This window comes from Zootoca vivipara, chromosome 6, assembly GCF_965207765.1.
Source record: "Zootoca vivipara chromosome 6, rZooViv2.hap1.1, whole genome shotgun sequence".
Classification (NCBI taxonomy): Eukaryota; Metazoa; Chordata; class Lepidosauria; order Squamata; family Lacertidae; genus Zootoca; species Zootoca vivipara.
In genome coordinates, this window is record NC_142589.1 from 16,618,807 (window position 1) to 16,645,467 (window position 26,661).

Sequence of the window (26,661 nt, forward strand, 5' to 3'; positions counted from 1 at the left end):
TCAGCTAAAAGTCCTGCTCCCTTACTCCAGAGCGGGCTTTGGAGGCTATTGGAACTTGCTGGAGAAGCTCCCGCAGCTACTGTGTGTATAAACAATAAGGTGGTCTCTCAAGCAAGGTGGCCCTGAGCTAAATAGGAACTCGCATGTTAGTACTAACACCTTGAATTTGGCCCAGCAGCAAAAGGTCACCCAGCGTGAGTTCTGTAACCAAGGCATTATATGCAACTCTCACAAGCGACCTCTAGCCGTCACCTTCTGCACCGACTGCAACCAGATCAGGGATAGCCCTACGCAGAGTGCATTGCAGTACTCCAGCATGTGAGGTCACCAAGGCATGGACAACCGTGGTCAAGCTTTCCTGATCCGAGAACGGCTGTAGCTGCCTTAGAAACTGAAGTTGCAAGAGGTCATCCAGTCCTGCCCAATGCAGAATACAATGAAAGAACATGCCAGGTGTCAATGGGCAGGGAGTACCAAAGTGTACGTGCTACCACATTAACGGACTATTGTGTGGCGCCTGAAGATGACCCCTGGTGAAGGGAAAGGGGTGACGGGGCGAGTGGGTGGATGACCCTATCTCTGGAGTCAAAGGAGGATACCCAAATATCTACTGCTGACTTCTCCCATCCTCTCTGCGAATGCAATATCCCGCACTCACCTTGCAAACCTCCCACCTCGCTTTCCTTCTCCCTCTGCAGCTGGGAGTATTTCTGGTTGTGGGTCTCTGTTATCTTGCGGTGTTCCAGTTTCAGCCCATTGTGTTGCATCTGCAGGTCGAGAAGCTGCTTCTTGACATCTTCATGCTGATTCTAATCCAAAGGAAAAATAAAAATTAGAAATGAGGCAGGGCAGGAGCGGCGGTGCAAGAGACAGTGTGACACACTCAAGTTTTCTCTTCCCCCATTCAGAACCTTTCCAAATTACTAACAAGGAATCAGTCGCTCTGTCTACAGGGTTCAGAAATGAGTGCCAATGGTTGGTTGGTTTCATAAAATGTACGTGCCACTTGACTGTAAACAGAACTCTCAAAGCACTCATACAGTCAAAATGGTACCATCCATGCCATCTATATATATATAAATGTTGACTGGGTATGTTGGTTCGTCTCCAATGTTCAACAAAACCGCTTGACCGATTGCGTTCAAATTTTGACACAAAGTCAAATGTGACTATGTGAGTGACCCCATACCGTTTTCAAGACAGATGTCACACCTGGGCCAGGTAAAACCCCAAAAACCACGTGTTCCAGAACTCACAAATCAGATGAAAGTGCATGCTGGGAGCACAGGAGAGGTTGCAAAACAGCGCCCTCTAGCGACAGCTACACTGGTACTGCACCTAGGAAAACTTCCCTCTCCACAGCATGTCGGCTTGGCTTTCCAGACTGGGCCGAGTGGAGGTGGGGGCTCGCCTGGGTGGGGGATGGGGGGAGGAGGGGGTGGGATAGGTCATGGGTCGGGACAGGATGGGGGAGTCACAGGGATGGGCCTGTGTAAACAGAACACGCTTAAAACAGGGGGACTTTGAAGGTCAGGGGAGTCTGAAGGGGGACTCTGAGGCTCTATTTAACAGACTGAGGCACAGAAACGCGTGGCAGGGCCAGCTAGTATATACATAAAAGTTAGGAATCCTTAGGTTTGGAAGAAACCCCAAGGGTTGTGGGGACTCATATCTGGTAAGGAGTGAGCGGGGTCAGTGGCCACTGAAGGCTGACAGGCAGGTGGCAAGAGAAAATAAAAGGAAATCAGGAAAGGCCGGAATGGAATGTAGTGTCCTGAACTGGAATACTCCATGCTGCAACATTTTGTGGCAGCTCCCACTTGTATTGTACGTTTCTAATTTCACCTCCAAAGGCTCTCTAATCACATTAGGGCAGGGGTAGGCAACCTAAGGCCCGGGGGCTGGATCCAGCCCAATTGCCTTCTAAATCCAGCCAGAGGACGGTCTGGGAATCAGCGTATTTTTACATGAATAGAATGTGTCCTTTTATTTAAAATGCATCTCTGGGTTATTTGTGGGGCATAGGAATTCATTCATCCCCCCCCCCAAGAAATAGTCTGGCCAACCACATGGTCTGCGGTATGGTGGACTGGTCCATGGCTGAAAAAGATTGCTGACCCCTGGATTAGGGCTTAAAGCTGTATAGTGATTTATTCAGATTCAATCACTTCACCAATCAGTTGTTTTTAACTGGCTGATAGCCTTCTCAGCAGCAGCAGCTTTTAAAATTAATTGACTGATAGATTCAAGTTGATTAACTGTAGTGGGAGCTTCGTTTGTACCAATGAGAGCAAACTTTTATAGTACGGCCCTATGCCGGTTTTCTCCCCAGACTCCACGGAGCTTAACAAGGCTTATTCCCAGGTCAGGAAGACATACTGTACCGTCATCCAAACAACTGGGACCATTCGGCAAGACTCAGTGATGTGGCTGCATTGGAAGACAGCAGTTCCTTCCCACTGCCACCACTTCTTCCCTTCTCTTCCCCCAAGCATTCCCTCTAACCAACCCTGCCCATCTAGCTTCAAAAACTGGGGTGGCTGTGAAGAATTAGCTATTGTCTATAAGGGGCCAGGGGTTCACCTGAGCACCCATCGATCTACATATATAATTGGTGCTGCCAAGCCAAGCAGAGCACGATCGCTGCAAGTTACTATGGGAACACGGAAGGAGGTGAATTCTGGGTCAGTGGCACCGTGCGAAAGGGTTTCCCCGGTGTTTTTTAGAGGTCCCTAGCTTGGGAAAGGGCGGAGAAAGACAGAGCTATAAACTCACATGGGGGTTCTCGGTTCAGTCATAGAAAGAAAGGCTGAGCTATGTGTGCTTCCCAGAAACAATCAAAGTATTCCCCAGCTGAATAATGGGGTCTTTGCCACGATTTTCCACTTGTCAGTCTTGCTTTAAACATATTTGCTGCTTTTGTGTTTTTAGCTTTGTTACAGGTAAATCGCCTTGAGGCAGTGGTTTGGAGGGCGACCAATAAAGCAAAGCAATAATAATGATGATGTTGATGATGATGATACTCTTTTGTTTTAACTCATCTTAATATTGTATTTTTATATTGTTGCAATCCTCCCTGGGACTTTGCAAGGAAGGGCAGGTAAAAAAATCACCACCACCACCTTCAGTCTTGCATTGGTTACTTTTTTTAAAAAAAAGAAAAGAAAAACTGGAATCCCTGTAGCCAATTAATGTGCTGTAAAAGTCCAGATTAAAGAGTGTGTACTCAGAATCTATTAACAGTGAAAGCATAACAAATCTGGGTTAAGTGACCCAGAAGGAAACTAACAAAGACAGACTTTATTCCACCTCTCCCTCTCTCAGGCTTTTTAAACTGTGTGTGTGTGTTTAAAAAAACCCATTGGGAAATAAAATTAAAAAATTCCTTCCAGCAGCACCTTAAAGACCAGCTAAGTTTTTTATTTTGGTATGAGCTTTCGTGTGCATGCACACGAAAGCTCATACCAAAATAAAAAACTTAGCTGGTCTTTAAGGTGCTGTTGGAAGGAATTTTTTTATTTTGTTTCGACTACATCAGACCAACATGGCTACCTACCTGTAACTAGAACATTGGGAAATGTTCATGATTGGAGTTTCACTGAGATTTTGTCCATTCAACAGATTTTTTTAATGTTTGTTTTTAAAGTTTCTATTTTATCAGTATTTTTAAATGAGTCTTTTATATGCTTTTGTGTGAACCACTTAGAAGATTTCGTTGATTTTTGTTTTTATTATTTATTTAAAACTTATACAGTGCTTTTATATAAAAAAGTGGCTTACAAAAAAGATAAAACAATAAAATTATAAATTAACAAAATTTAACAACAATAATAAATCCTGCTAAACAATAATAAATCCTGGTAAATGTGTACCAATAGCCACAACGGGGACATCGTTTATCCCACAGAATCTAAGGCTTGCATCCAATACTACTCAAAATAGACCCATTGAAGTTTATTTAAACTATATTTTGTGTGTGTGTGCCACACAATGTAAGAAAAGCTCCAAGCTGTTTATCAAAAATATCACGTGAAACATTAATATTTTTGATTTAAAAAGTAAAATAAAAAATGTAAAATAAAAAGTAAAAAAAGTAAAATAAAAAGTAAGTAAAAGTAAAATAAAAAATGTATTTTCAAACATCCAAAAGATCAACAGTAGCTAAAATAAATACATATATGTAACTTTTACAGGCCTGGATAGCCCTGCCTAAACAAACACATAAGTAGGCACTGAATTATATAATTGTAGACTTAGAAGGGAGGAAGCAGGAGAGACTGGACCAGGCACGCTCCAAACTGTGGCCCTCCAGATGTTTTGGCCTACAACTCCCAAAATTCTGTGTCTGGAAACGCATTTAAAAATTCCCCATAGGAATCAATGTAAATCGGGGACTCATTAAGCAGACGCGAGCCTAACAAATAACTTCCTGAGAACATGTCGTGTTTGGATAGTGAGACCTTTGCGTACAAATGTTAGGGCCAGTTTCTAAAGCAGTCGTTCTGGACACCTTCCCCAGAGTATGTAGGGACCACTCTAGATTGGGTTGGGTTTTTTTTGAGTGGATAAATTCTGCCACATGCCATTTACACAATAATGGTGGATTAATACCAGACCATCCAGACAACATTCCACATCGTTCTGTGATGCTTCCACCATACGCCATTACTATTAGTAGTAGTAGTATTAGAGAGGAGGATGGGAATGCAATGCTTAGAGTTGTCGTCTGGAGGGAGGCAGGTTCCCCCATCCCTAAAAATGGCCGAGATTCCTGTGCCAAAAAGAAGCAGGGTCCGTTTACCTTCAGGATCTTATGCTGCGAGCTCAGGGCTCCATATCTGTTCATAGAATCTTGCTGCAAGGAAAAAGGGACAAGCGCAACTGTCAGTAACCAAAATGACCGAAAGCGGGTATTACCCAGCACAATGGTGGTGGTCTTCTTGGTGGTGGCACACCAGCTGCAGAACACTCTCTCTCCCCTCCTCAAAGAGTGACCGGCTCCTATTCTGTCTAGTCTGAGGTGTCAATTAAAAACCCACCACTTCGTCTAGGTCTTTGGTGACAAGGGAGCTGTGACGAAGCAAGGCCAGCTGCAGTGGCATAACCTGGGCTTTTTCCCCCAGCCGGAACTTGCCGGAACTTTGTTCCTCTCAGGTGGGAACCATGGCCATTCTAAGAGAACTAGGGGGGTGTTCAGGGCAAGTTCCGGCACAATTTTTTTCCTGGAAAAATAACACTGGGCATATTGTTGCAAGGAACGATTGGGGGGGGATGGAGGTTACGATGTGGAGAATTTAAATTTTGTCCTCCATTATTAGATTTGAGGGTTGACTGAATAAATGGGTGGAAATTGTGTTCATTTAAAAATGCTGGTAGCATTAAGATAAATTCAACCGTGTCAATAAGTTCTGATGGATGTAAACAATGGTTTACTGAATGGCTTGGTTCATGTAAAATATGCAGGGATGTGTGGCATGCAAAATGAACCACGGAAAGAGAAGAAGGGAAGTCATTGATTTAAGGTTGTTTAAATGAATATTTTGAAATGTAAATCAGAAAATTTAATTTTATATGCATGTATGTACACAACACACACACACACACACACACACACACGGGTTTCATCCAGTGCAACGAAAAACCATGTAGAGTGAATATTATTAATAAAGGATAGTAAATATTATTTTTAAAGGATCGATCATATTGATAAAGGATATTTTTCCTTTGTATGTGTGTGCCCCTTCCCCTACCCTTTCACCCCTCCCTCTCATATTCCCCAACCCTCTCTCATCCCTTCTGTCTCCACCCTGTCTCTCCCTTCTCCTCTCTCTTCCCTTCCCTCTCCCTCCCCCCTTTTACCCCTCCCTCCCTCCCTTTCCCTGCCTCTCATCCCCTTCTACCCCTCCCCACCCCACCTCCCTCTCACACCCACAGAGGAATCTAATTTCACCCACCTTTTCTTTGTTGAGGGCTTCTTGAGCTTCTAACTTGTAGACTAAAAAATCTAAGAGGGGGTTGGGAGGGAGAACAACCAGGGAAATTAGTGAGACGGAATTTACTAGAATCTGGTTTACATTTGAAGAAGGAAGCTGTTTGAAAGCCTGTGAACCTAATAGGAAGGAATGTGCCCACCATTATTTTTATTTTTTTTAAAGAAATCCCTGGAAAAGCAACTAACTAGAAATCCAAAGTTTAAAAACGCAGAAGCCTATCCTCCATTGTATTTCAGAAAAGAATTCAAAGTGAAACCCGTGTCTGAAAGGAGCACCAGTGGAAACACTCTGTGTTGCTGACAATAACAACAATTGTTTGTACTCACACACGGAACGAACACACATATATATTAGGCAGCCTAGCCGATGGTCAGGGATGTTGGGATTCTAGTCTAAGAAGAAGAAGAATACCATACAATGCTGTATAATTCAGCATGACTGATACCCTGGGATGCTGGGAGTTCTAATACAAGATTCCCCATCGCTGCTGTCTAAAACCCCTCAATTACAACCAAAACTCCTTCGCAACTTCTTCTCCAATCGTCAAGTGGCGATTAGCCACCCAGCGCACATGGCACAGAAGGCCACATCTTTATCCAAGATGATTAGAGATCACTTGCAGCCTGCTCATAAATGCTTCCAAGTAGAACAACTGCTATATTGATCTTTTGCAAAAGCTCCGAGACACAAGAGTCGAGCCAGCCTTTTAATAAATGCTTATTTCTTTTCTAGCGGGGCGATGTGGCTAAGCGCTGGGGCACCAGCACAAAACCCCGGAGGTTTGGGAACGAGGGATGCAACAAGGGAAATGATGGTAGCTCAGTGAGGCAGCCTCTGCATTGCACACAGCAGGTCCCAGGTTCGATTCCTGCCACCTCCAAGTAAGGAATGTCTGCTGTCCGACACCCTGCCGCCTGTCTGTGTGGACAATACTGAGCTAGATAGGTTGCCAACTTTGGTCTGGCAAAATACACAACAGGGTGGGGGAACTGCATACCCCGTTAAGTGTCCCAGATCAGGACATCCCATTTTTTATTGCGAGAGCACGGTGGCCATTTTGGTTGCCACGATCTCACACGATTTCGCAGTGAAATTCCCCCTCCCCCCAAAGTGCTTTTTTTCCAGGGCTGCAATTTCATGCATTGCCCCCAAACATGCATTTGTGGGTGCTGTGTGTGTGAAAAAGTACTTTTTTGGACTGGTAGGGTTGCCAGACTCAATAGAGGACAGGACTTCTGTGCCTTTAATTGCCCTGCTCTCTTTTGAGTCTGGAAACCTTAAAGAGGAACCAGCAGACCCTTTGTTTAATTTCCAAGCAAAGGGTCTGCTGGTTTCTCTTTAAGGTTTCCAGACTCAAAAGAGAGCAGGGCAATTAAAGGCACAGAAGTCCTGTCCTCTATTGAGTCTGGCAACCCTATGGACTGGGGAAGAGAGGTACTCATGGCAACCAAAATGGCCACCTTCCTTTCATGGTAAAATACAGCAAGACGGCGTCCCGAATTTGGCTTTGAAGTGTTGGAGGGTATGGGAGAGAGAATCAGCAAAACAGAAATACAGGTACAGGACAAACTGCCTCCTGTACTGAATCAATATAGGACACAGCATTTTACATTGAAATACGGGATAATCCTGTATTATACAGGACAGGAGGAGACTTTAGCATGGGACAATGGTCAGACTCAGCATGGGGAGCATGGAGCAGCTTCCAAGTTCCTGACGAGGCTCATAGCTTAGTGCTACAGCATCCCTTTTACTAGGGCTGCCATATGTCCGGGAAATGTAATTTTGTTCCCAAAAAAACCCTCAACATTTTTTTTCAGATCTTCACTTAAAAATAATTAAGCATTGATTGAATTAACACACACACTCTCTCTAATCTATTAGAACCATACTGGTAATTACAATAAAAACAGTGCCAAGCCTTTCATTAAAAGCAGGTAGGTCCCCCAAAGCCTGTTGGAACAAGAAGAGTCTTCACCTGCCGGCGGAAAGACAAGGAGGAGGGAGCCAATCTAGCATCCTGAGGGAGGAGTTCCAACATTTGGGAGCAGCCACCAAAAAGGCCCTTTCCAAAGCAGCGTATTCTGCTGTTTTGAGCAAACGCCTCTTCGAATTTATCTCAGGCAAAAAAAAAACCCACAACCTTACCTTCTTTTGTTTTCTTGTGTTCCCCTCGTTCTTTCTGCAAGGATCGTTCTAGCCGTGATCTGTGTTCATAAACAACTGAGGGGGAGAGAAGGAGAAGGAAATAAAAGCAAATAGGAAGCAGCAAAACTTCTTAACACTCTACCCAAGTGATTTTCAGGCGAGGATTTAAAAACGAATACTGTAAATAAACCTGGGTTCTGTGCCAAGCTCAGGTTGCCAGCATAAAGGGTGCAAATGGAACAAGCCTGCTTGGTGTCTCTGTGTTATTTATCCTGCCATTTCCCCTGCTTTGTCTACTATATATTTTAAACGGTTGTTTGTTCACTAGGTATTTGACACCTCACTGGGATATCGGAACCGTATTTTTGCGTGGCGTGGATAACCTTCCCTTCGCTTCTCGTCTGTAAACGTTGTACACCATAAATGTTCCTTGTTTTATTTTTCCATCCCAATTTTTTTGCACTATAGCTCTAAAGTTGCCCCTCTGGACTACAATCATGTGGTAATACTGGGAACACAGCAGAACAACTACGGTAATAGAGCAGAATGACGTGCAGATGGCCTGGTATAAATCAACCGCTGATGCACTATGGTTGTGGCTACGACACATTGCAACCAACACACTAGGGTACAGGGTCATTCTGGAGGGTCCCCATATTCAAAGGCTGCCCTGATCTTCCTGGCATTCAAAGAAAGAGCGAAACAATACACTACTTTATCTATTCATATAAAGAGGGGAGGGAGGGGAGGAATAAGAGTTGCTCACCACACATCCAAGTAAAAACGGCATTCTTTCAGGTCATAGATGTCTCAAGGCAAGTACATTGTGTGTCCCTCTGCCCCCCACCCCCACCCCAAAAGAATCACAGCCAGAGGCCCAGTAAATACAAGAGCACTCAGCACGATGGAGGCAAACAAGCCAAACCTAGCTTGCCAGAGGAAGGGAGGGCAAAAAATGAACAAAAATAGTTTAAAATCAGCATTTGATGTGACAGATGAGTTCTTTCTCTCTCCCTCTCCTTTTTTCTTTCTTTCTTTGATCAAGAAAGAACAAGTGCAAGGCTCCAGTTGATTTCTCGCTGCTAAGTGAAAAGGACCCCCAGGCATCCCTTTCAACCTCCGTGGATGTTTAACAATGACTTTTAATGCACTTTTAAAGGCACTTGGAACCCTACCGAGCAGTGGGCTTTCTGGTGGCGAGGGGGAATGCCAAGCCCGAGGATCTGGCCTTCTGATGAAGCCTTGATGGATTTTTGGGTCTAAGAGATAAGACACAGAGCTCTGTTTTGGACCAAGTTACATGGAGTTCAAAGTGGCAACGAGGGAGATGCTTATTTTGGGTTGCAAAACTGGACTGGGGAAGGCATATATACATGACTGAAGTGAACAGGTGGTACGAAGGGCAGGCTCAAAGCAGAAGCAGCAGTACACTAAGGACTAGGAACCTGTTCCGTTTATAACAACGTGGAAGCTGAGATTCTCAGGAAGCTTGCCTTTATTGCAGCCAAATTCTGTGGCTTTTTTGCATTCCACCACACATGCATATCCCACCAACTTCATGTGGGCACTTTCTGTAATGTCATCCTCTAGCATTTGTGGGTGGGGAATCACCACTGTCCTTTTTCTGTCTGTCCGCCTATCTGTGCCCCAAATAGGAGAGAAGTATATATTTGTTTCTGCCCCCTCAGAGGTGCCTCAGAACGGACCTGCCTTGCACAGGAGGATGTATTTCGAGCCGCATACCACAGAGTCTCGCCAGGCACAACGTGACAGGATATGAACAAGTCCTCTGGGAATTTATCCCAGCTCACACTAAAGATTTCTTACGCCCAACGAACCGTCCGCATGATATAACCACTGCCTTTCGCTCTCCTCTCTGGATCTCACAAACTCTCCTTCAATGTAAAGATAGTTAGACTCTAAAGGTAAGCCGAAATCACTCCCAGGGTTTCCCCTCAAAGTATTCTCTTCTATGTACAGCTAAAAAAGAATAGGAGCCACAGACATTTGGGTGGGGGTCAGTGAAATGTGCAAAGGGTGTTGAATTTTTGAACAGTCGGCGTGGGGAGGAAATTCTGAGGAATTAACTATTGTGAGAAATTTCGGCCTCTAGAATATTTGATGCAACAAACACTCTTGTTAGTTTAGAGTTAAGACTCTTGGACTGAAGGAAGCCATGAGGATAGAGAGGAACACTAGGAGAAGCAAAGGTCTGAGCCCATCGCTCCCTTCGACTAGATTAAAACTTAGTGGGCAGGATCCACAGCTACACCTGAAATTTCCCCACTGTAACCGCAGGTGGTGAAAAGCAGCAAGAGGTTGTTGTTACCAAATATTCTCCATGGAAGGCTGAAACTCCAAAATATATTTTTGCTTTTAACTGGGGTGGGTGTAAGCTGAGAAGTCGTGGAGCAGTTCTAGGCTAGATCTTGAAAAGGCACAGCGATAACATTGTCTGTTTGGCTAGCCAGTTTATCCAAGATGATCTTTCCGGCAACAGAATCCTAATCCAATGCAGAAGAGGAGGGTACCGTAATAGTTTGGTGACAGTGGCTTTTTGGGCTAGGATAGTGGGTGGGAAACCTCCAGCCTGGAGACCAGTTTTCCCAAACCACACCTGCCTGTGCATCCCCTGGGTGGAGTTCAATACTGCTGGGGTGGGCAAGTGTGGAGGACTCCCTGGCCCTGAATGGGTAACTGTGCCCCTGAAGGACCAGGTGCGCAGCCTGGGAGTCATCTAGGACTCACAGCTGTCCATGGAGGCGCAGGTTAATTCTGTGTCCAGGGCGGCTGTCTACCAGCTCCATCTGGTACGCAGGCTGAGACCCTACCTGCCTGCAGACTGTCTCGCCAGAGTGGTGCATGCTCTAGGTATCTCTCGCTTGGACTACTGCAATGTGCTCTACGTGGGACTACCTTTGAAGGTGACCCAGAAACTACAACTAATCCAGAATGCGGCAGCTAGACTGGTGACTGAGAGCGGCCGCCGAGACCATATAACACCGGTCCTGAAAGACTTACATTGGCTCCCAGTATGTTTCCGAGCACAATTCAAAGTGTTGGTGCTGACCTTTGAAGCCCTAAACGGCCTCGGCCCAGTATACCTGAAGGAGCATCTCCATCCCCATTGTTCAGCCCGGACACTGAGGTCTAGATCAGGGGGCCTTCTGGCGGTTCTCTCCCTGCGAGAAGTGAGGTTACAGGGAACCAGGCAGAGGGGCTGTGGAACGCCCTCCCATCAGATATCAAGGAAATAAACAACTATCTGACTTTTAGAAGACATCTGAAGGGAAGTTTTTAATGTTTGATCTTTTATCACTATTATTATTATTTTGTTGGGAGCTGCCCAGAGTGGATGGGGAAACCCAGCCAGATGGGCGGGGTATAAACAACAACAACAACAACACTGTTCAATACTGCTGAATGTGCCAATGAAGCAGACCCCTTGAGCCAGCAGGATTGAACCCTCTGCTCATCAGCTCGTGAGTGGAAAGTTCAATCTTCCTATGTGGTGCTTCACTAACCAACCCCACCGGGGCGTCAACTTTGACAGGGAGGCGGGTACTGCCCAATTCTCAGTCAGCCAGCATCATCATGACAAAGTTGGCCCATGGCATGGGGAGATAAAGATCTGACCCTCTGGGCCTAACAAGTCCCCCAAACCATGGTTTAAATTGCATAAAGAATATGACATTGGTGGTAGGAAAATTATCTGGAAAAGGATGAAGATTTGACTGCTGGGAAGTATTATTCCCCTAATATAAGTGATGTGTACATTAGCTTGCAAACGGAAAACACGTTAAGAGGAGGGGGCTTGAATAATATGCAAAACTTGGAAATTTACAAAACCCATTAGAAATAAAAAAAACAGCCCATCCTCTCTGGCTGCAGACCTCTGGACTACAACTTCCACCATCCCTGACTACTGGCCAGGTTGGCTGAGGCTGATGGGAAATGAAGTCTAGCAACATTTATCAGTCCACGATTCACCATCACGGCAGTAATAGATAGATCCAAGGCAGGGAGATTGGGCTGGACTCAATTCCCAACGGGCTTTGTCAATTGCTAGGGGTGGTAGTCAATGCTAGTCCTACTCAAGACAGGGTTGCCATATTTGTGAAAATCTGGAAATGTTGTTGAGCTTTTTTGGGGCAAAGTTTTAAAGCTATTTTAAAGGAAATTCACCAAAAAATTAAACACTTCCAACATGGGCGGCTGCCATGTGCCCAGGTTTTCTGATTTTCGGAAATTCCGTCCGGATGCTACTTCCAATGGACAAATCCTGGATATGTCTGGGAAATCCTGGGCATATGGCAGCCCTATACTCAGAATCACCCTCTTATCATCACAACACCCTGTGAGGTTGACTAGGCTCAGAGTCAGTGACGGGCCCCACACCATACCGGTGGCCTTAACAGCGGACTGGAGATCTGAGACTGATCTCCTGGGTCCAAGTCCAACAGTCTAATCCGGGCACCCCCCAAACTTCGGCCCTCCAGATGTTTTGGACTACAATTCCCATCTTCCCCGACCACTGGTCCTGCTAGCTAGGGATCATGGGAGTTGTAGGCCAAAACATCTGGAGGACCACAGTTTGGGGATGTCTGGTCTAATCCAAGTACGAGGAACCTTTGCCTCTCCAGTTATTGCTGAACCACAACTCCCATCTTCCCTGGGCATTGGCTATTCTAGCTAAGGCTGATGGGAGTTGCAGTACAGCAACATCTGGAGGACCAAAGTTTTCACCCCATGCATGCTCTGACTACTATCCCACACTGCCCTGTCTTTCTAGGCACCAACGCAGATGACTGAACAGAGCAAAAATAAGGTTGTGAGGAGGGGGCAGGAGACTCCAAGACGCAGAGAACTGCAGAACTATGAGCTGAGCTGGCTGCTGTCCCATCCAGCCATTACGAGCAGCTACTAAAACGCCTCTTTAAAAAATCCCCCAGGAGCAATAACTTGCAGAGAGAGCTTCTTCTCTTTGTTAACGTTTCCAGCAAGGCAGATGTGCCAGCAGGCTTCAGCGTGGAGAAATAACCATTCCCGCAGGCTTTCCGCAGAATTTAAGAACATTCCTCTCTCTTTCTTGTTGTCTGTTTGCCATTTTGGAAGTGATCTCTAAAGAAGAGAGGGGGAGAATACACTTTGCCAGCCAGCTAAGAGCTGATTTACACACTCAGGGGGGAAAGGGGGGGGAGTGATGTATCCATCCCTGGAGTGAACCAATTCAAAATTCGAGGAAACATCGGAAGCTGCCTTATATTGAGTCAAACCCTTGGTTCTTTCAGAGTAGTGTTGTCTACACTGACTGGCAGCACCTCTTTAGGATTTCAGATGGGAGGGGATTGAACCTGGGACCTTCTGTGTGCAAAGCAGACACTCTGCCACTGAGCCACACAGGGGTAGGGGGCACATGCCAGTTGCCATCCTGTTAAGATGTGGCAATGATGGTCAAGGGAGTTTGACAGAAGGGGATTAAACCCAGCCATGGAACAATCTCTTAGGGAAGAATCATTCCCTCTTGCGCATGTGTGTGTGTAAGAGAGAGAAGGGAGAATGCCCTCTGCAATTTTTTAAAGCCCTTGCCTTTTAAGATATGCCTTTATACCATTTGCATGCTGCCCGATAGGACCTGGAATAAATGGTTCTGTTTCAGGTACCTGCGTAACCCAGCATACATTTCAAGCATGTGACTACCCTCAAAGAATCCTGGGAGCTGTAGTTTGTTAAGGGTGCTCACATCTGCTTCTCTGAGATGGCTAAAGTACAAATCCCAGGATCCTTTGGGGGGAAGCCACGGGCTTTAAATGTGCCCCAGTCATGCCTGCCTGAAGACAGGCCTGACTGACACCATTTTGACTCTCTCTGACCAGAATCACACACACCTTTCCACATGACTATCAATTTGGGAGCCATAATCCTGTAAGCCGGAGGCTCTGCCAACTGGACATTTCCCCATCAATGGTGCCAGACTGCTAGCCATCTCTTTCACAATGGAAGACTCCTCCGAACAAAAGATAGTGATCAACTTTTAGGAAACTGTTAATTTCTCTTTGTGTTTAGGAATTCACACCTGGGAGGGGTGAGAGGACTAGGAGAGGTGTCAAAGGTGCTCAGATTTCTACCTTGAACCCTCCCTTTTTGTGAGGTATTGATTACGTAGCTGTGATGTAGGAATGATGTATTTTGGGAGTGTTTCTTGGTGATGGGAAAACTGATAAAAGTGGAGGTTCTCTTTTGTTCTGGGTTCCTTCCTTGCTCTCCTGTGTTGAGGGGAAGGACCCTGTTGCAACAGCAAAAATAAAGGCTTTGCTTCTCAAAATTCTCTGGTTGGCCTCTGTTACATTCTCCGACCGATGGAGAACCCAATAAGGGAATAAGAGCAGATTTTTGCTTATATCAGCACCCTTAGGTCTGTTGCTTTTAAAGGGTCATGTGTTGTACCTCTACCAACCTCACTCTTCTCCCAAGTCTGTTGAGATTCCCCTTATATTTCTCAACAGCCCTGTTTTGGCTCTGTTTCGATTGGCACTCAGCAGCTGAGTTTGCTATTAAAGGGAGATTTTATCCGTATGTGACTTATGCACACACAGAGAGAGAAACCATTTGTGCTTCTTTCTTCTTCCATGCTTCTAAGATTTTTGGGTCGTCCTCCCCCCTCCTGCAACCGCAGCTCAAACATTTTTCGATCTAGTCTCTGCCAGGGCTTTTCGTCAAGCTCGGCCCGGACGATGGGATTAGAGGACCTTTGAGGGTCTCTCTCTCTCTCTCTCCTGCTCCACAGTTCTATTCTAGAAAAGTGTAGCCAGCTGGGAAAGCAGGGCGGGCATCTCTAGCCGTAATGACCAGAACTGGCACTCGGCCAGGATGCCTGAGCTCACGGCCGGGCCCCAAGCAAAGCATGCAGGAAAAACATTTAGAAACCCTTCAGATATCAAATGGAGGGCTGGAAAGGAATGCAGGAAGTTGTCTTACACCAATTTGGCCCATGAAGCTCAGTACTGTCAGCACTGGCTGGCAGCAGCTCCCTAGGCTTTTGGGCCTCTTTACCTCTGCCTTTCCTAGAGATGCCAGGGAGGGATTGATTGACGGATTGCCTTTCTGCCCCACCCTTTTCTCCAAGGAGCTCAAGCTGGTGGGCGTGGTTCTCTCCCTACCCTCATTGAATCCCCACAACAACCGTGTGAGGAAGGTTAGGCTGAGAGGCAGTGACCGGCTCAAGGTCACTCAGTGAGCTTTCTGGCTGAGTGGGAACTTGAACACCCACATCTTAACCTGACACTCTAACCACTACGCCACCCAGCCCCTTTTGCATGCAAAGCAGGTGCTCTGTCACTAAGCTATAGCCCTTCCTTCAAACGAGCAATCTGGCATGGGTGAAAGGGCCGGAATTTGGGTTTGGGTTTTTTTTTTCCCTCTCTGCAATGGCCCAGGAGGCGGCATTTCCCTAAGCATTCTGGGAAAAGTATTACGGGAAGAACCACCAAGGTGGCGGTTGAAATCAGAGCTGTTGATGCCAGAGAACTGAAGGGAACCCTCCCCAATTAGCAAATGTGGACACCAAAGGGGTCCCTCTCCAGGCTGCTGTTTGCGTCCTGGGTTTTTGGCGGGTGTATCTGCAACACGTCATTAAAAGCGCTGTCTCCATCAGACTGTTACAACCAGCCCAGTCCTGTGGAATACCCTGCTAACAAGAAATTCAGTGGGCACCTTCTGTGCCAACTTTTAAACGCCTCCTGCTGAAAACCCTTCTCTCCTGCCAGGTTTCTGCAGGCTATTAAGAATACGTCCTTCCACTATGGTTTAATTGGTTTCTGTTTTTAACTTTCTGAATGGTTTTTGTCATTTGGTTTTGCATTTTTTATCACGGTACCATTGTGATACCATTTGTTACGATGCAGCAGTATACAAATATTTAAAAAATAAATGTGACCACCACACATCGTTCTCATCTGGAGGGGCAACCCTTGCGCCAATGCACAACAAAAACAGGACAGCAACAGAGAGAGAGAGAGAGAGAGAGAGAGAGAGAGAGAGAGAGAGAGAGAGAGAGAGAGAGAGAGAGATGGAAAAGTTGCAAGGCCTCACCAGGAAGTTACAGGACATGCACGGATTGGAAACGAAAAAAGCCTGCCCATCCCAAAACCATTGCAGGAGCAAAGCAATATCACCTATAAGCAACGCGATACAGGCACAGTAAAAAGAACTTCCGGCTTCTTCCAGCTTCTGCCCAACTAATTCTTGCTCAGAGTAGACCCAGTGAAATTAATTGCTCCACTACCACAAGCACTTCACAGGATTATCTCCCCCCCCCTCTTCCCCCATACGCTGTCCTGGAGTTCTCCCAACCCTCCAGAGTGGATCTGGGGAGAGGCACTGTGTGAAAGCTCTTGCTCTGGCTTCTGCAAATGCATCTGATTAGATCAATCCCATGTTCCTATAAGAGGGACCCAGGTGGCTCTGTGGGTTAAACCACTGAGCCTAGGGCTTGCTGATCAGAAGGTCAGCGGTTCGAATCCCTGCAGCGGGGTGAGCTCCCGTTGCTCGGTCCCAGCTCCTGCCAACCTAGCAGTTTGAAAGCACATCAAAATGCAAGTAGATAAATAGGAACCGCTACAGCGGGAAGGTAAACGGCGTTTCCGTGTGCTGCTCTGGTTCGCCAGAAGTGGCTTTGTCATGCTGGCCACATGACCTGGAAGCTATACGCCGGCTCCCTCGGCCAATAATGCGAGATGAGCACGCAACCCCAGAGTCGGTCACGACTGGACCTAATGGTCAGGGGTCCCTTTACCTTATGTTCCTATTTATATCTGCCCGTTATTAAGAATCATGAGGACCAGCACCTTGCTATGTTTTTAAAGGAAGTGGCAGGCCCTCAAACCCGGGGGGGGGGGGGAGGAGAGAGAGAGAGGTAAGGAACCTGCATGCATTTTGCAAACCCCAAAACAGCAAAGTGTGGAATACCATATTGGCCTGAATATAAGCTTCACTTTCCCCCCAAATTCCGACTGTGAAAAGTTAAAGTGTGGCTTATATTCGCAACCTTACGGTATGCAGCCAGGAGTGTGGGGCAAACAGCGCCAGGAGCACGGCAAGGTGGTGCCCACAACGCTGGCCATGCAGCGCGGCTCCCCCACCCCCAATATGCAGCCAGGAGCAGTGAGGAATAGAGCAGCTTACAGTATATTGGGGTATTTTTCCTTTTTGTCCTTTCCCCCCTCCAATTTTAAAGGTGCGGCTTATATTCAGGCCAATACGACATGTTCCTTCCAGAAATCAGAAATCAATCCCTGCCTTCCCTTTCCCACACCAGTAAAACGGTTGCCAAACGTTTGATCAAGCCTGGATGAGAACCCTGCCAAGAGGCAGGCAGGCAGGAAGGGCGGAATCTGCCCAGCAGCTGGATCCAGTCCCAGAGACCACCAGTTACCCGTCAATCCGGGAGCAGGGAGGAGGGGACATTTTGCTATATAAAATAAGAACGTCCCTCCATTGGACATGAGCGCCGAGTTCAGTAACTGCAAGTTTCTGAAGAATGCCTGCATGCGAGTTGGAGGCAGGGAAGAGATAATGAGAAACAAACAGTGTGCTGCTTCTGCTTCTGGTACGTTTAAAGCTCCTTCCTGAACTCTCCAGTTGGTCCTTCCAGATTTATAGCCAGCACATGGTGCCAGGAGAAGCTATTTGCCTTTTGATCCCAGGGGGGCGAGCTCTGGAACTGACTCAGCAGAACAGCAACGCTGTGTGTTGCCTGTGTTGTGATTCTGCATCCCGGGTGACCTCGGGTTTTTCAAGCAGAATAAGGCCTGGTCTCTCAAACCCTGAAGAGCATAATGAGCAATCCCCCTGAATTGGATTTCCCTGATCTGGTGCCCTCCCGAAGTTCTGGATGACATACAACTCCCATCAGCCCCCAGGTGGCATGACCAATGGTCATTCAATGAGTCTGATATCATTTCCTTTGGCCTTTCCCTGCTGGGCAGGCAAACCCACCAATGACCTCTAAGGCATCAGAGTGGAGCCCAAGGTTAGTGCTCGGTTCCATGTTATTTGCTTCCAGGAAAAAGCAATTTGGAAATGAGCCCTGAAGTCACTGCTACAATTCTGGAAGTGGTTTTTATGTCTTGCGAAAGCTCAGGTGTGATGCAGAACTCAGCAGCTGGGCAAATGGTATAAACTGCCCTTTGACCGCAGCCTAAGACTACTAACCTAAATCTAAAATCAACTAGATGCACCATGGACAAAATATGGTGATAAACTTAGATAGCTCAAAGCTTACCCATCGCCAACGGTTTGACACATCCATGTAGGGCAGGACGATAGGTGAAGAGGCATGATGATAGTTTGATGGAGCTTCCATGTCCACCAGAGCTGGGGAACCTGTGGTCCTATAGATGTTGCTAGATGACAGCTCCCAACATCCTAAGGACAGGCCTTGCTGGCTGTGGCTGATGGGAGGTGGAGTCCAAAATCTGTGGGTCCACAGGTTCCCTACCATAGATGTATATAGACACTTCTGAGCACAAGGTGGGACACAAAACAGGAAAGAGGAATTTGCACTGGCTGCCTATTAGCCACCAAGTCACATGCAATTTCTATGCTATTTACATGCAATTCGGCTGATCGCCGAAGAATTAATGCTTTTGAATTACGGTGCTGGAGGAGACTCTTGAGAGTCCCATGGACTGCAAGAAGATCAAACCTATCCATTCTTAAGGAAATGTTCACTGGGAGGACAGATCCTGAAGCTGAGGCTCCAATACTTTGGCCACGTCATGAGAAGAGAAGACTCCCTGGAAAAGACCCTGATGTTGGGAAAGATTGAGGGCACTAGGAGAAGGGGACGACAGAGGATGAGATGGTTGGACAGTGTTCTCGAAGCTACGAACATGAGTTTGACCAAACTGCGGGAGGCGGTGCAAGACAGGAGTGTCTGGTGTGCTATGGTCCATGGGGTCACGAAGAGTCGGACACGACTAAACAACAATTTACATGTGTGCATGCACACGAAAGCTCATACCTATGACAAACCTAGTTGGTCTCGAAGGTGCTGCTGGAAGGAATTTTTTTATTTTGTTTCAATTACGTCAGACCAACACAGCTACCTACCTGTAATTTACATGCAAAGCCTTAAAAAAATCTGGACCAGGTTCCCTGAAAAACCATGCTCCCTTCCACTGTTCAGTGAGGGCACTGTGATCAGCAAATGCAACCTGGTTAGTTTTGCCATGGCCTGATGATCAACTCACTGAGACACAGAGGCAGGCTTGTTTAGTGGTGGCCCCACTGTTGCAGAACACCCTCCCTGCTGGAATGCAAGAGATCCCATCAGTATTGGCATTCTGCCGGCTCCTGAAGACACACCTGTCTAGAAAAGCAATCCCTTGAACTGGAACTTTTGATCTCGTTGTTTTAGCCATTTTCCTTGTCATGCTTTTTATGTAATTGTCATGGCTTGTGTAATTTTTTTTATTATGAGCATTTTTAAGGTTTACGTGGACTTGTTTTATTGCATGCTTTAATTATGTGTGGATTTTATTGTTGTTGGCCTATAAATGGCACATGAATTAATAAACAATTAAAAAAACAACACCAAGCACCCTTCGACCTCAGACTAGCTTCTGCAGGACTAACCAGAAAGAGACAGCCTGCACGCCCCCCAGGCTCTGTTCCCCTGGACTGCATGGGCCAGTTACTTTAGATATTAAATTGTATGCATGTGTGCTGCACATGATGGGAATGGACCAGAGCCAACTAATTCTAGTTTAGTCCCCATCCTCTTCCCTGCCGAGTCCCACAAGGGGCACCACTGAGCCTAAGGAGGAGGAAGTTGGCAGGCCAGGGAGACTTGGCTGAGGTTGGTAGGGCAGCACCCCATCTGCCCTAACAGACCAGCCAGCCTCCCCTGCAGGGGGGGCGCTGCATGCAGAAGAAACGCAACCGCAAACGAAGCAAGCCAAGACGCCTTCTCACCTTGCAATTGGGCCGAAAGCACCTCCTGTTGCTGCTTGTATTTCAAAGCCAAGGCTTCTGCCGACTTCACCTTCTGCTGGAGGTGGTTGTACAGGAAAGCTCCGGATGCTAGGCAGGCGACGGCCACCAGGCAAAACCCTGTTTGCAAGAGGCCCTTTTGCCTCCTGGTGCACAGCCCTGTCCCCATCCCGGGAGCTTCCTTGCCAAAGGATTTATCTTTTTTTTTACTTTTCTTCACCGCTGTACCATCTGGTCCAAGTTTCTGTGAGCACCCAAGAACAGCAGCTTCCCCTCTTTCCGAACGGCCAGTCCGTTGAAATAACAACAACAGTAAGGATGGTCTTTCTTTAAATTCTCCCAGATGGAGGATCCTTCCTTTTCCTCTTCTCTTTACAGGACCAAGCTGGCTTAACAATCCTCATAGTCAGTGAGAAGAAATAGAGGCTGGGGAAAAGGGAAATCTCATCTCTTTCCAGCTAGAAACTGCTGGGGTTTAAAATAAGCCCCAACAATTTTTTTTTTAAAAAAAACCTACCAGAGATTGTACCGTTTTATTCCAGCTCCTTCCGCTGTTTCCTTTCTTCTCGAGTCCAGGTGTGTGCGCGTGCACAGGAGACAACTTTTTCTTAAACTTCCTTTTTCCTTGCGCTGTAGGAAGCGGGAGTTGGGGTTGGGGAGGGGAGCGCAAAGCAGGATCACAGATACGGATCACCGAAGTTTCTGTGCGCACGGAGGACTTTCCCAGGTTTAAGGAACTTCCTTTCCCGCCCAGCCCCCTCGCCCAGCCCAGCAGCTACACGCACAACACTAGGGGGCAGTTTGTTATCGCGAGCTACCCTCTCCCTCCCCTTAAAAACTTGCAACAATCTTAACACGGAGAGAGGAAGCCGAAGCAGGATCCCCAAAGGAAGCGTGGAAGCGGACCAGGAAACGGACCGCAGGGTTTGCAGGCGGCTGCAAAAACATTAACTCCTTTCTGTTCTCCTTTCCTCCGGACTCTCCCTCCTCCAACTTGAAACGGGGTGGTGGCGGTGGTGGGAAGGATCGGCTGGGGAGGTGGAGGAAGGATCCAAAAGGAGGAGGAGGAGGAGGAGGACAATTTTGCGATATGCAGAGAGAGAGAGATTAAGAGAGGTGGTTGGCGGCGGTGGAAGGAGGATGCGGAGCTGGGCGGAGCTGAACTAGGAAGGAAAGGGGGCGGCGGTGGGAGCATCAGGGGAAAGGGGAGAGGCGGGGGAGGGGAGGGGAGAGGCGCGGGGGAGGAGCCGGAGGAATAAAATCCCAGGGATCGCCAGCCCTCCTTAAAGAGCAGGGTTGCAATGGAGGAGTGGGGCGTGCTTTGCGCGCGAGACTGTCAAGCCCATTGCGCGCTCACTCGGAAGTAAGCCCCGCTGACCGGCCGCCGGGGATCGCTGCTGAAATCCGGCTCAGTGGCGCGGTTAGGGGATCACAGATCCCTTGCGCCCTCTTCCTAACCTTGGCTGGGCCGGCTCCCAAAGTTCCCTGGAAACTGCCTCCTGTTCTGTGTTGGTGAGAACTGTATCAATGCGAGGGGTAAACTATAGTTCCCGGGGTTGGTGAGCTGGGAGAATCTGTGGCAGAGAGCAGTCCAGAATCAGAGGCAGAAGCAGGTGAGGATGGAGGCCAAGAGGCAGAGATGGGTAAGGCTGAGGAAGAGTCAGGGGTGTCTCTCCCACGTGCTGCCACAAGATCCCTCCCCACTTGTCTCCCAGAACCAGAAGAGGGCTGAAATGGGCAGAGCAGCAGCAGGCTCACATGCAGGCCCAGTCTCCGATTGCTTGGGGAAAGCCCTGGAAAGGAAAGGACTTAGATGGCTGCGCGGAGGCAGGGACTTTCAGTGTCTGCAAATGATTTTCATGGAGTAAGACCACCAGGAATGAGCTACTCTGCTCATTAGGTCTGACACTCAGCCAAATATGCAAAGATCGTGGTTTTTTTTTGCTAATAAAGAGTTAACTCCAACTTTGAACAGTGTGATATGCTGCCGGCTCACGTTTTGACACTGCCTGTCCTCGACCTTAGTCCCAGGGCCATTTGTGTGTGGCCCTCCAGGCTTCTCTCTGCAGCCCTCAAGACTCTCCCCGGGCCACACCCTTTTCACCTTCCCTGAGTGTTCCTACCTGGCTGGAATGTACCCTTGAACTCTTGCTTGCCTGGACAGATGTAAATTTACTGTTGTGGCTCCACCTCCTCCTTTTGCTTCTGGCTCTGCCCACCCCCGGCATGTGGCCCCCAGAAGATTTCCTGGAAGGGAATGTGGCCCTTGGTTTGAAAAAAAGGTTGTCTACTCCTATGCTACATAATAAACATTACTATTGCTGTTGTTAATTATTTTGACGGCACACACGTCATGGGAATTAAGAGCGGCCAGATAGATTTGAGGCGCCGTAACTTTTGCATAGCACCCCGTGTTCTGATATTCTCCCAGCTCTTTCTCATGGGGTCTTTGCAACAGTCCAAGTTACTTAGCAATGGGATCGATACCGAGGCAGACCTGAAACCAGCCTCTCTGCAAGAAAAGAGAGAGAGAATCAATATTTCAGAATGGCTATGAGATGGGTCCAGATAGGCGTATTTATAGCTAGACTGTTGTATTTTGCTTTAAATAAAAAAATCCCAATCTCTCCACCCCCTTTTCAAAGCTCCATCAAAGCCAGAAGATGAAGCATTTCTCTGTGAGATGGAAATTCTTGCTGTGTCTGGCCAAATGGGCACTCTGGCTAATAGGCTAGAAGCAGAGAGTGGAGAGGCTGTTTGGGCCACCCACGCTGCTAATAATAGCTTGGAGCTGGAGGGAGGAAAACCCATCTAGACCCAAGTCCCATTTGCAGAAGGCCTCTGAGACAGAGATGGATGGACCTGTTTGTTTCCGTCTCTCGCGTTTCCCCAACCTTTAAATTCATCTCTTCACATTGACTATTATTATCATCTGTTACATTTATATGCTAGCCTTTCCTCCAGGGAACTCAAGGTGGGGGGGGGGTGAGGTTCTCCCATCCCTGTTTGACCCTCGCAACAACCCTGAAAGGTAGGTCAGGCCGAGAGGCAGTGGCTAGCTTAAAGTCGCCCAATGAGCTTCATGGCCGAGCGAGAATTTGAACTCGGGTCTCCTGGGCCGGTACTCTTAACTGTTACATCACACTGGCTCTCCCTTTGTTGCAGCAATTTATGGTTTTCACTTTTTTAACCTACATGAAAATTGGTCAGTGTTTTAGTGCAAGTTTCTCACAATGTGCACATGTTTCCGTACTTGTTTATTTTACAAAATAGCATATACACCGCTTGATTGTCATAAAACCTCTGAGGAAATATTAAAATGATCGATAAAAGTTGTTAAAGCCAATTAAAAGCCATTTAAAGACAATTAACATTTTTAAAATGAGATTAAAACTTGTCAACATCTGCGTCTCTTAGCTTTTGAACTCCAGATTAATTGAGATAACCTGGTCAGCACATGTTCTGCACATTTCTTCCTCAAGAATATTTGTTCTCTAAGCCAATGTTTTTGATGTACTCAAGCATGGAATACTTAACATGTCATCTGAATTGTGACATCCAGGAACTCTACAATTCTAGTATTTTGTGTGCTTTTATTTTATATGTTTTCCCTTCCTTTTCTTTCTTTTTTTCTACGTGCTTTTTTGATACAGCGGTGTGTTCGTATGTGTATGACAATCACTGATACTTTAAGGGATGTGGGGAGAATTCAATTCAGTGGGCCAATCTGTTAATTTCAATTTCTGCCCATCTCTCTATTTTTCTACTCTTAACTCCAGCTGTCCGTATTTCCACATCAATTTGCAAAATAAAAATAAAAAATTAAGTCCTCATGAAAATCCACAGGCATTTTAGTACAAACTTCTGCCGATCTACACATTTGTATATTCAATTCTGCCACACACATGCATCTTTGCAAAGTGATTTCCCCCAAATAGAATGTCTTTCTGTATATTATTTTCACTACTTATATGCATTTTAAGGCGTACTTTACCCCAGTACAGTGCAGCTCTTTTACACTCATAACTTAGGCTGGAGTCGTTGGCACTGCAAAATTCAGAGAAGTATGAAACTGGACTGTTTTCCTGTTCCCTTATTGTTTGGAAAGTACAGGATAGGTAGATTTGCTTTAAAAGGCCAACTGTTTCCAATTTCCCCTCCAACCCAAGGAATGACGGCCACTGAGAACGTGGGATCCTTCCTAGAGGCAAAAGATTCCTGCACATCCGGTGGGGTTGGACTAGATGACCCTCCGGGTCCCTCCCAATTCTAATGTCACGGCAAAGCACACCCACACACCATTCCAAGCTCACCTGCAGCTTCTTAAGAAAAGTCAGTGGTGGTCCAGTCTGAGTCATCGAACAAGAAGCCATTTCTCTCTTAAGATATGCAAGGGCACTCCTCAGCTGCTTTATAACCCGGCGCAGACATTCTGCATTTTTATTAGGAGCAAGGAAAATTCCCAGCTCCTGATGGTAATAAAGAACAGCTTTGAGGGAAAAAACAAAGTCAGATCCAGGCTCTTTGCAGAGGCTAAAGGACCTGTGCTTTCTCGGGGGGGGGGGGATGGCATGCTTGGGCAGCTGCTGAGACCCAACACCCCTGCTGACCGCGGGAGCCTGCTGCTGCTGAGAACAGAAAGAACTCCAGTAAATTAGCAAAAATGTATACAACAGGGTCAAATGTATGTTGGAAATGTAAGGGAAAAGAAGGCACCTTTTATCATGTGTGGTGGACATGTAAGGTAGTAAAAGAATTTTGGGAAATGATTTACAATGAGTTGATAAAAATGTTTAAAATAACTTTTTCTTTAAAAACCCCAAAGCATCTCTTTTAGGAATTCTAGGTGCCGAAATCCCAAGGGAGCAGAAAAGACTATTTCTGCATGCGACCACAGCTGTACAGATGTTATTGGCCCAGAGATGGAAATAAGATAAAAGTCCCTTCCAGAGAAGAATGGCAGATGAAGTTGATGGATTGTGCTGAATTGGCAAAAATGACCGGAAGAATCAGAAATCAGGAAGACCAGAATTTTCATAAGGAATGGGGGAAATATATAATTTATCTTAAAAACCATTGTAAACAGTTAAAACCGTTAGCAGGACTGGAATAACACTTGTAGTTTAATGGTGAATTTTGGACCTAATGGAGATGTAAAAGATCTGGATTATTATAAAAGATCCAGGAGGGAAGGATTAACAATAGGACCCACAAAGGGGAGGAGGGAAGTCCAGGAGATTCTTTGGAATCTTGTTTTTATGTTGTATGTTGGATATGTGATTGTAAAACTTGGATCTGAAAACCAAATGAACAATTTTTATTTTGTTTTAAAGAGAACAGAAAGTGCTTCTGGATCAGCCCAAATGCTCTTCGAATTCAGACTCCTGTTCTCTTTTGGGCTCCAGGGAGCCCTCCCTCTCATCTATATATATATAAATGTAAAAAGGACATGTGCCTGTCTATCAGCTTCCGCCTCCTTAGTCTCAGTGTTGTCCTTAGCAGCGAAGAGGATGGTGTTATATTAGAGGGAGAGGACGCGTACACTCAAAGTTCCGCAGAGTATTACAGAAATAAAGTAACTACCGTAGTAGTGAAAGGAGGGATACATTTCAGCAACAGTAATACATTCATGGTTTAAGGCAACGTTTTGACACTTTACGAAAATCTCGAAGTTTAGCGAAACCACACGTAGAAGAGTACATAGAAGGAAACCCTTGTTTTAAAAGTAGAATCAAACAGATAGGTTTATACAACATAGTTTTATTCAGGTAGAATTAAAGAGGGTTTTAAAATCAGTAAGTCTCCTTCCTGGGAGGAGGGGTTGGTGCGAAAATGCGCAATTGCTGTCGGTTCTGGGCTTCCTGAGCTAAGGCATTGTTATGTATGATTCTGGGGAAGTTGTGAAAGGGTTTGTTGTTGTTGTTTAGTCGTTTAGTCGTGTCCGACTCTTCGTGACCCCATGGACCATAGCACGCCAGGCACTCCTGTCTTGCACTGCCTCCCGTAGTTTGGTCAAACTCATGTTCGTAGCTTCGAGAACACTGTCCAACCATCTTGTCCTCTGTCGTCCCCTTCTCCTAGTGCCCTCAATCTTTCCCAACATCAGGGTCTTTTCCAAGGATTCTTCTCTTCTCATGAGGTGGCCAAAGTATTGGAGCCTCAGCTTCACGATCTGTCCTTCCAGGGAGCACTCAGGGCTGATTTCCTTAAGAATTTATAGGTTTGATCTTCTAGCAGTCCATGGGACTCTCAAGAGTCTCCTCCAGCACCATAATTCAAAAGCATCAATTCTTCGGCGATCAGCCTTCTTTATGGTCCAGCTCTCACTTCCATACATCACTACTGGGAAACCATAGCTTTAACTATACGGACCTTTGTCGGCAAGGTGATGTCTCTGCTTTTTAAGATGCTGTCTAGGTTTGTCATTGCTTTTCTCCCAAGAAGCAGGCGTCTTTTAATTTCGTGACTGCTGTCACCATCTGCAGTGATCAAGGAGCCCAAGAAAGTAAAATCTCTCACTGCCTCC

General features: G+C 46.4%; 1 protein-coding gene across 3 annotated transcripts in view; it reads right to left on the reverse strand.

Annotated features, from left to right (window-relative positions):
• The window catches only part of LOC118087288 (uncharacterized), a 40,788-nt gene extending 19,534 nt beyond the window's left edge, over positions 1 to 21,254 (reverse strand). The window contains exons 1-5 of one of the 3 annotated variants that reach the window (XM_088671652.1): positions 20,118 to 21,254; positions 8,142 to 8,216; positions 5,955 to 6,004; positions 4,802 to 4,855; positions 659 to 809 (exon numbers count right to left, since the gene is read on the reverse strand). In XM_088671652.1, the coding sequence (XP_088527778.1) occupies positions 659 to 809; positions 4,802 to 4,855; positions 5,955 to 6,004; positions 8,142 to 8,216; positions 20,118 to 20,304 (517 nt within the window). In that variant the 5' untranslated portion in view covers positions 20,305 to 21,254. The remainder of the gene's footprint in view (positions 1 to 658; positions 810 to 4,801; positions 4,856 to 5,954; positions 6,005 to 8,141; positions 8,217 to 20,117) is intronic. The other 2 variants (XM_060276196.2, XM_060276197.2) reach the window with 2 other exon arrangements.
• Positions 21,255 to 26,661: the final 5,407 nt, after the last annotated feature.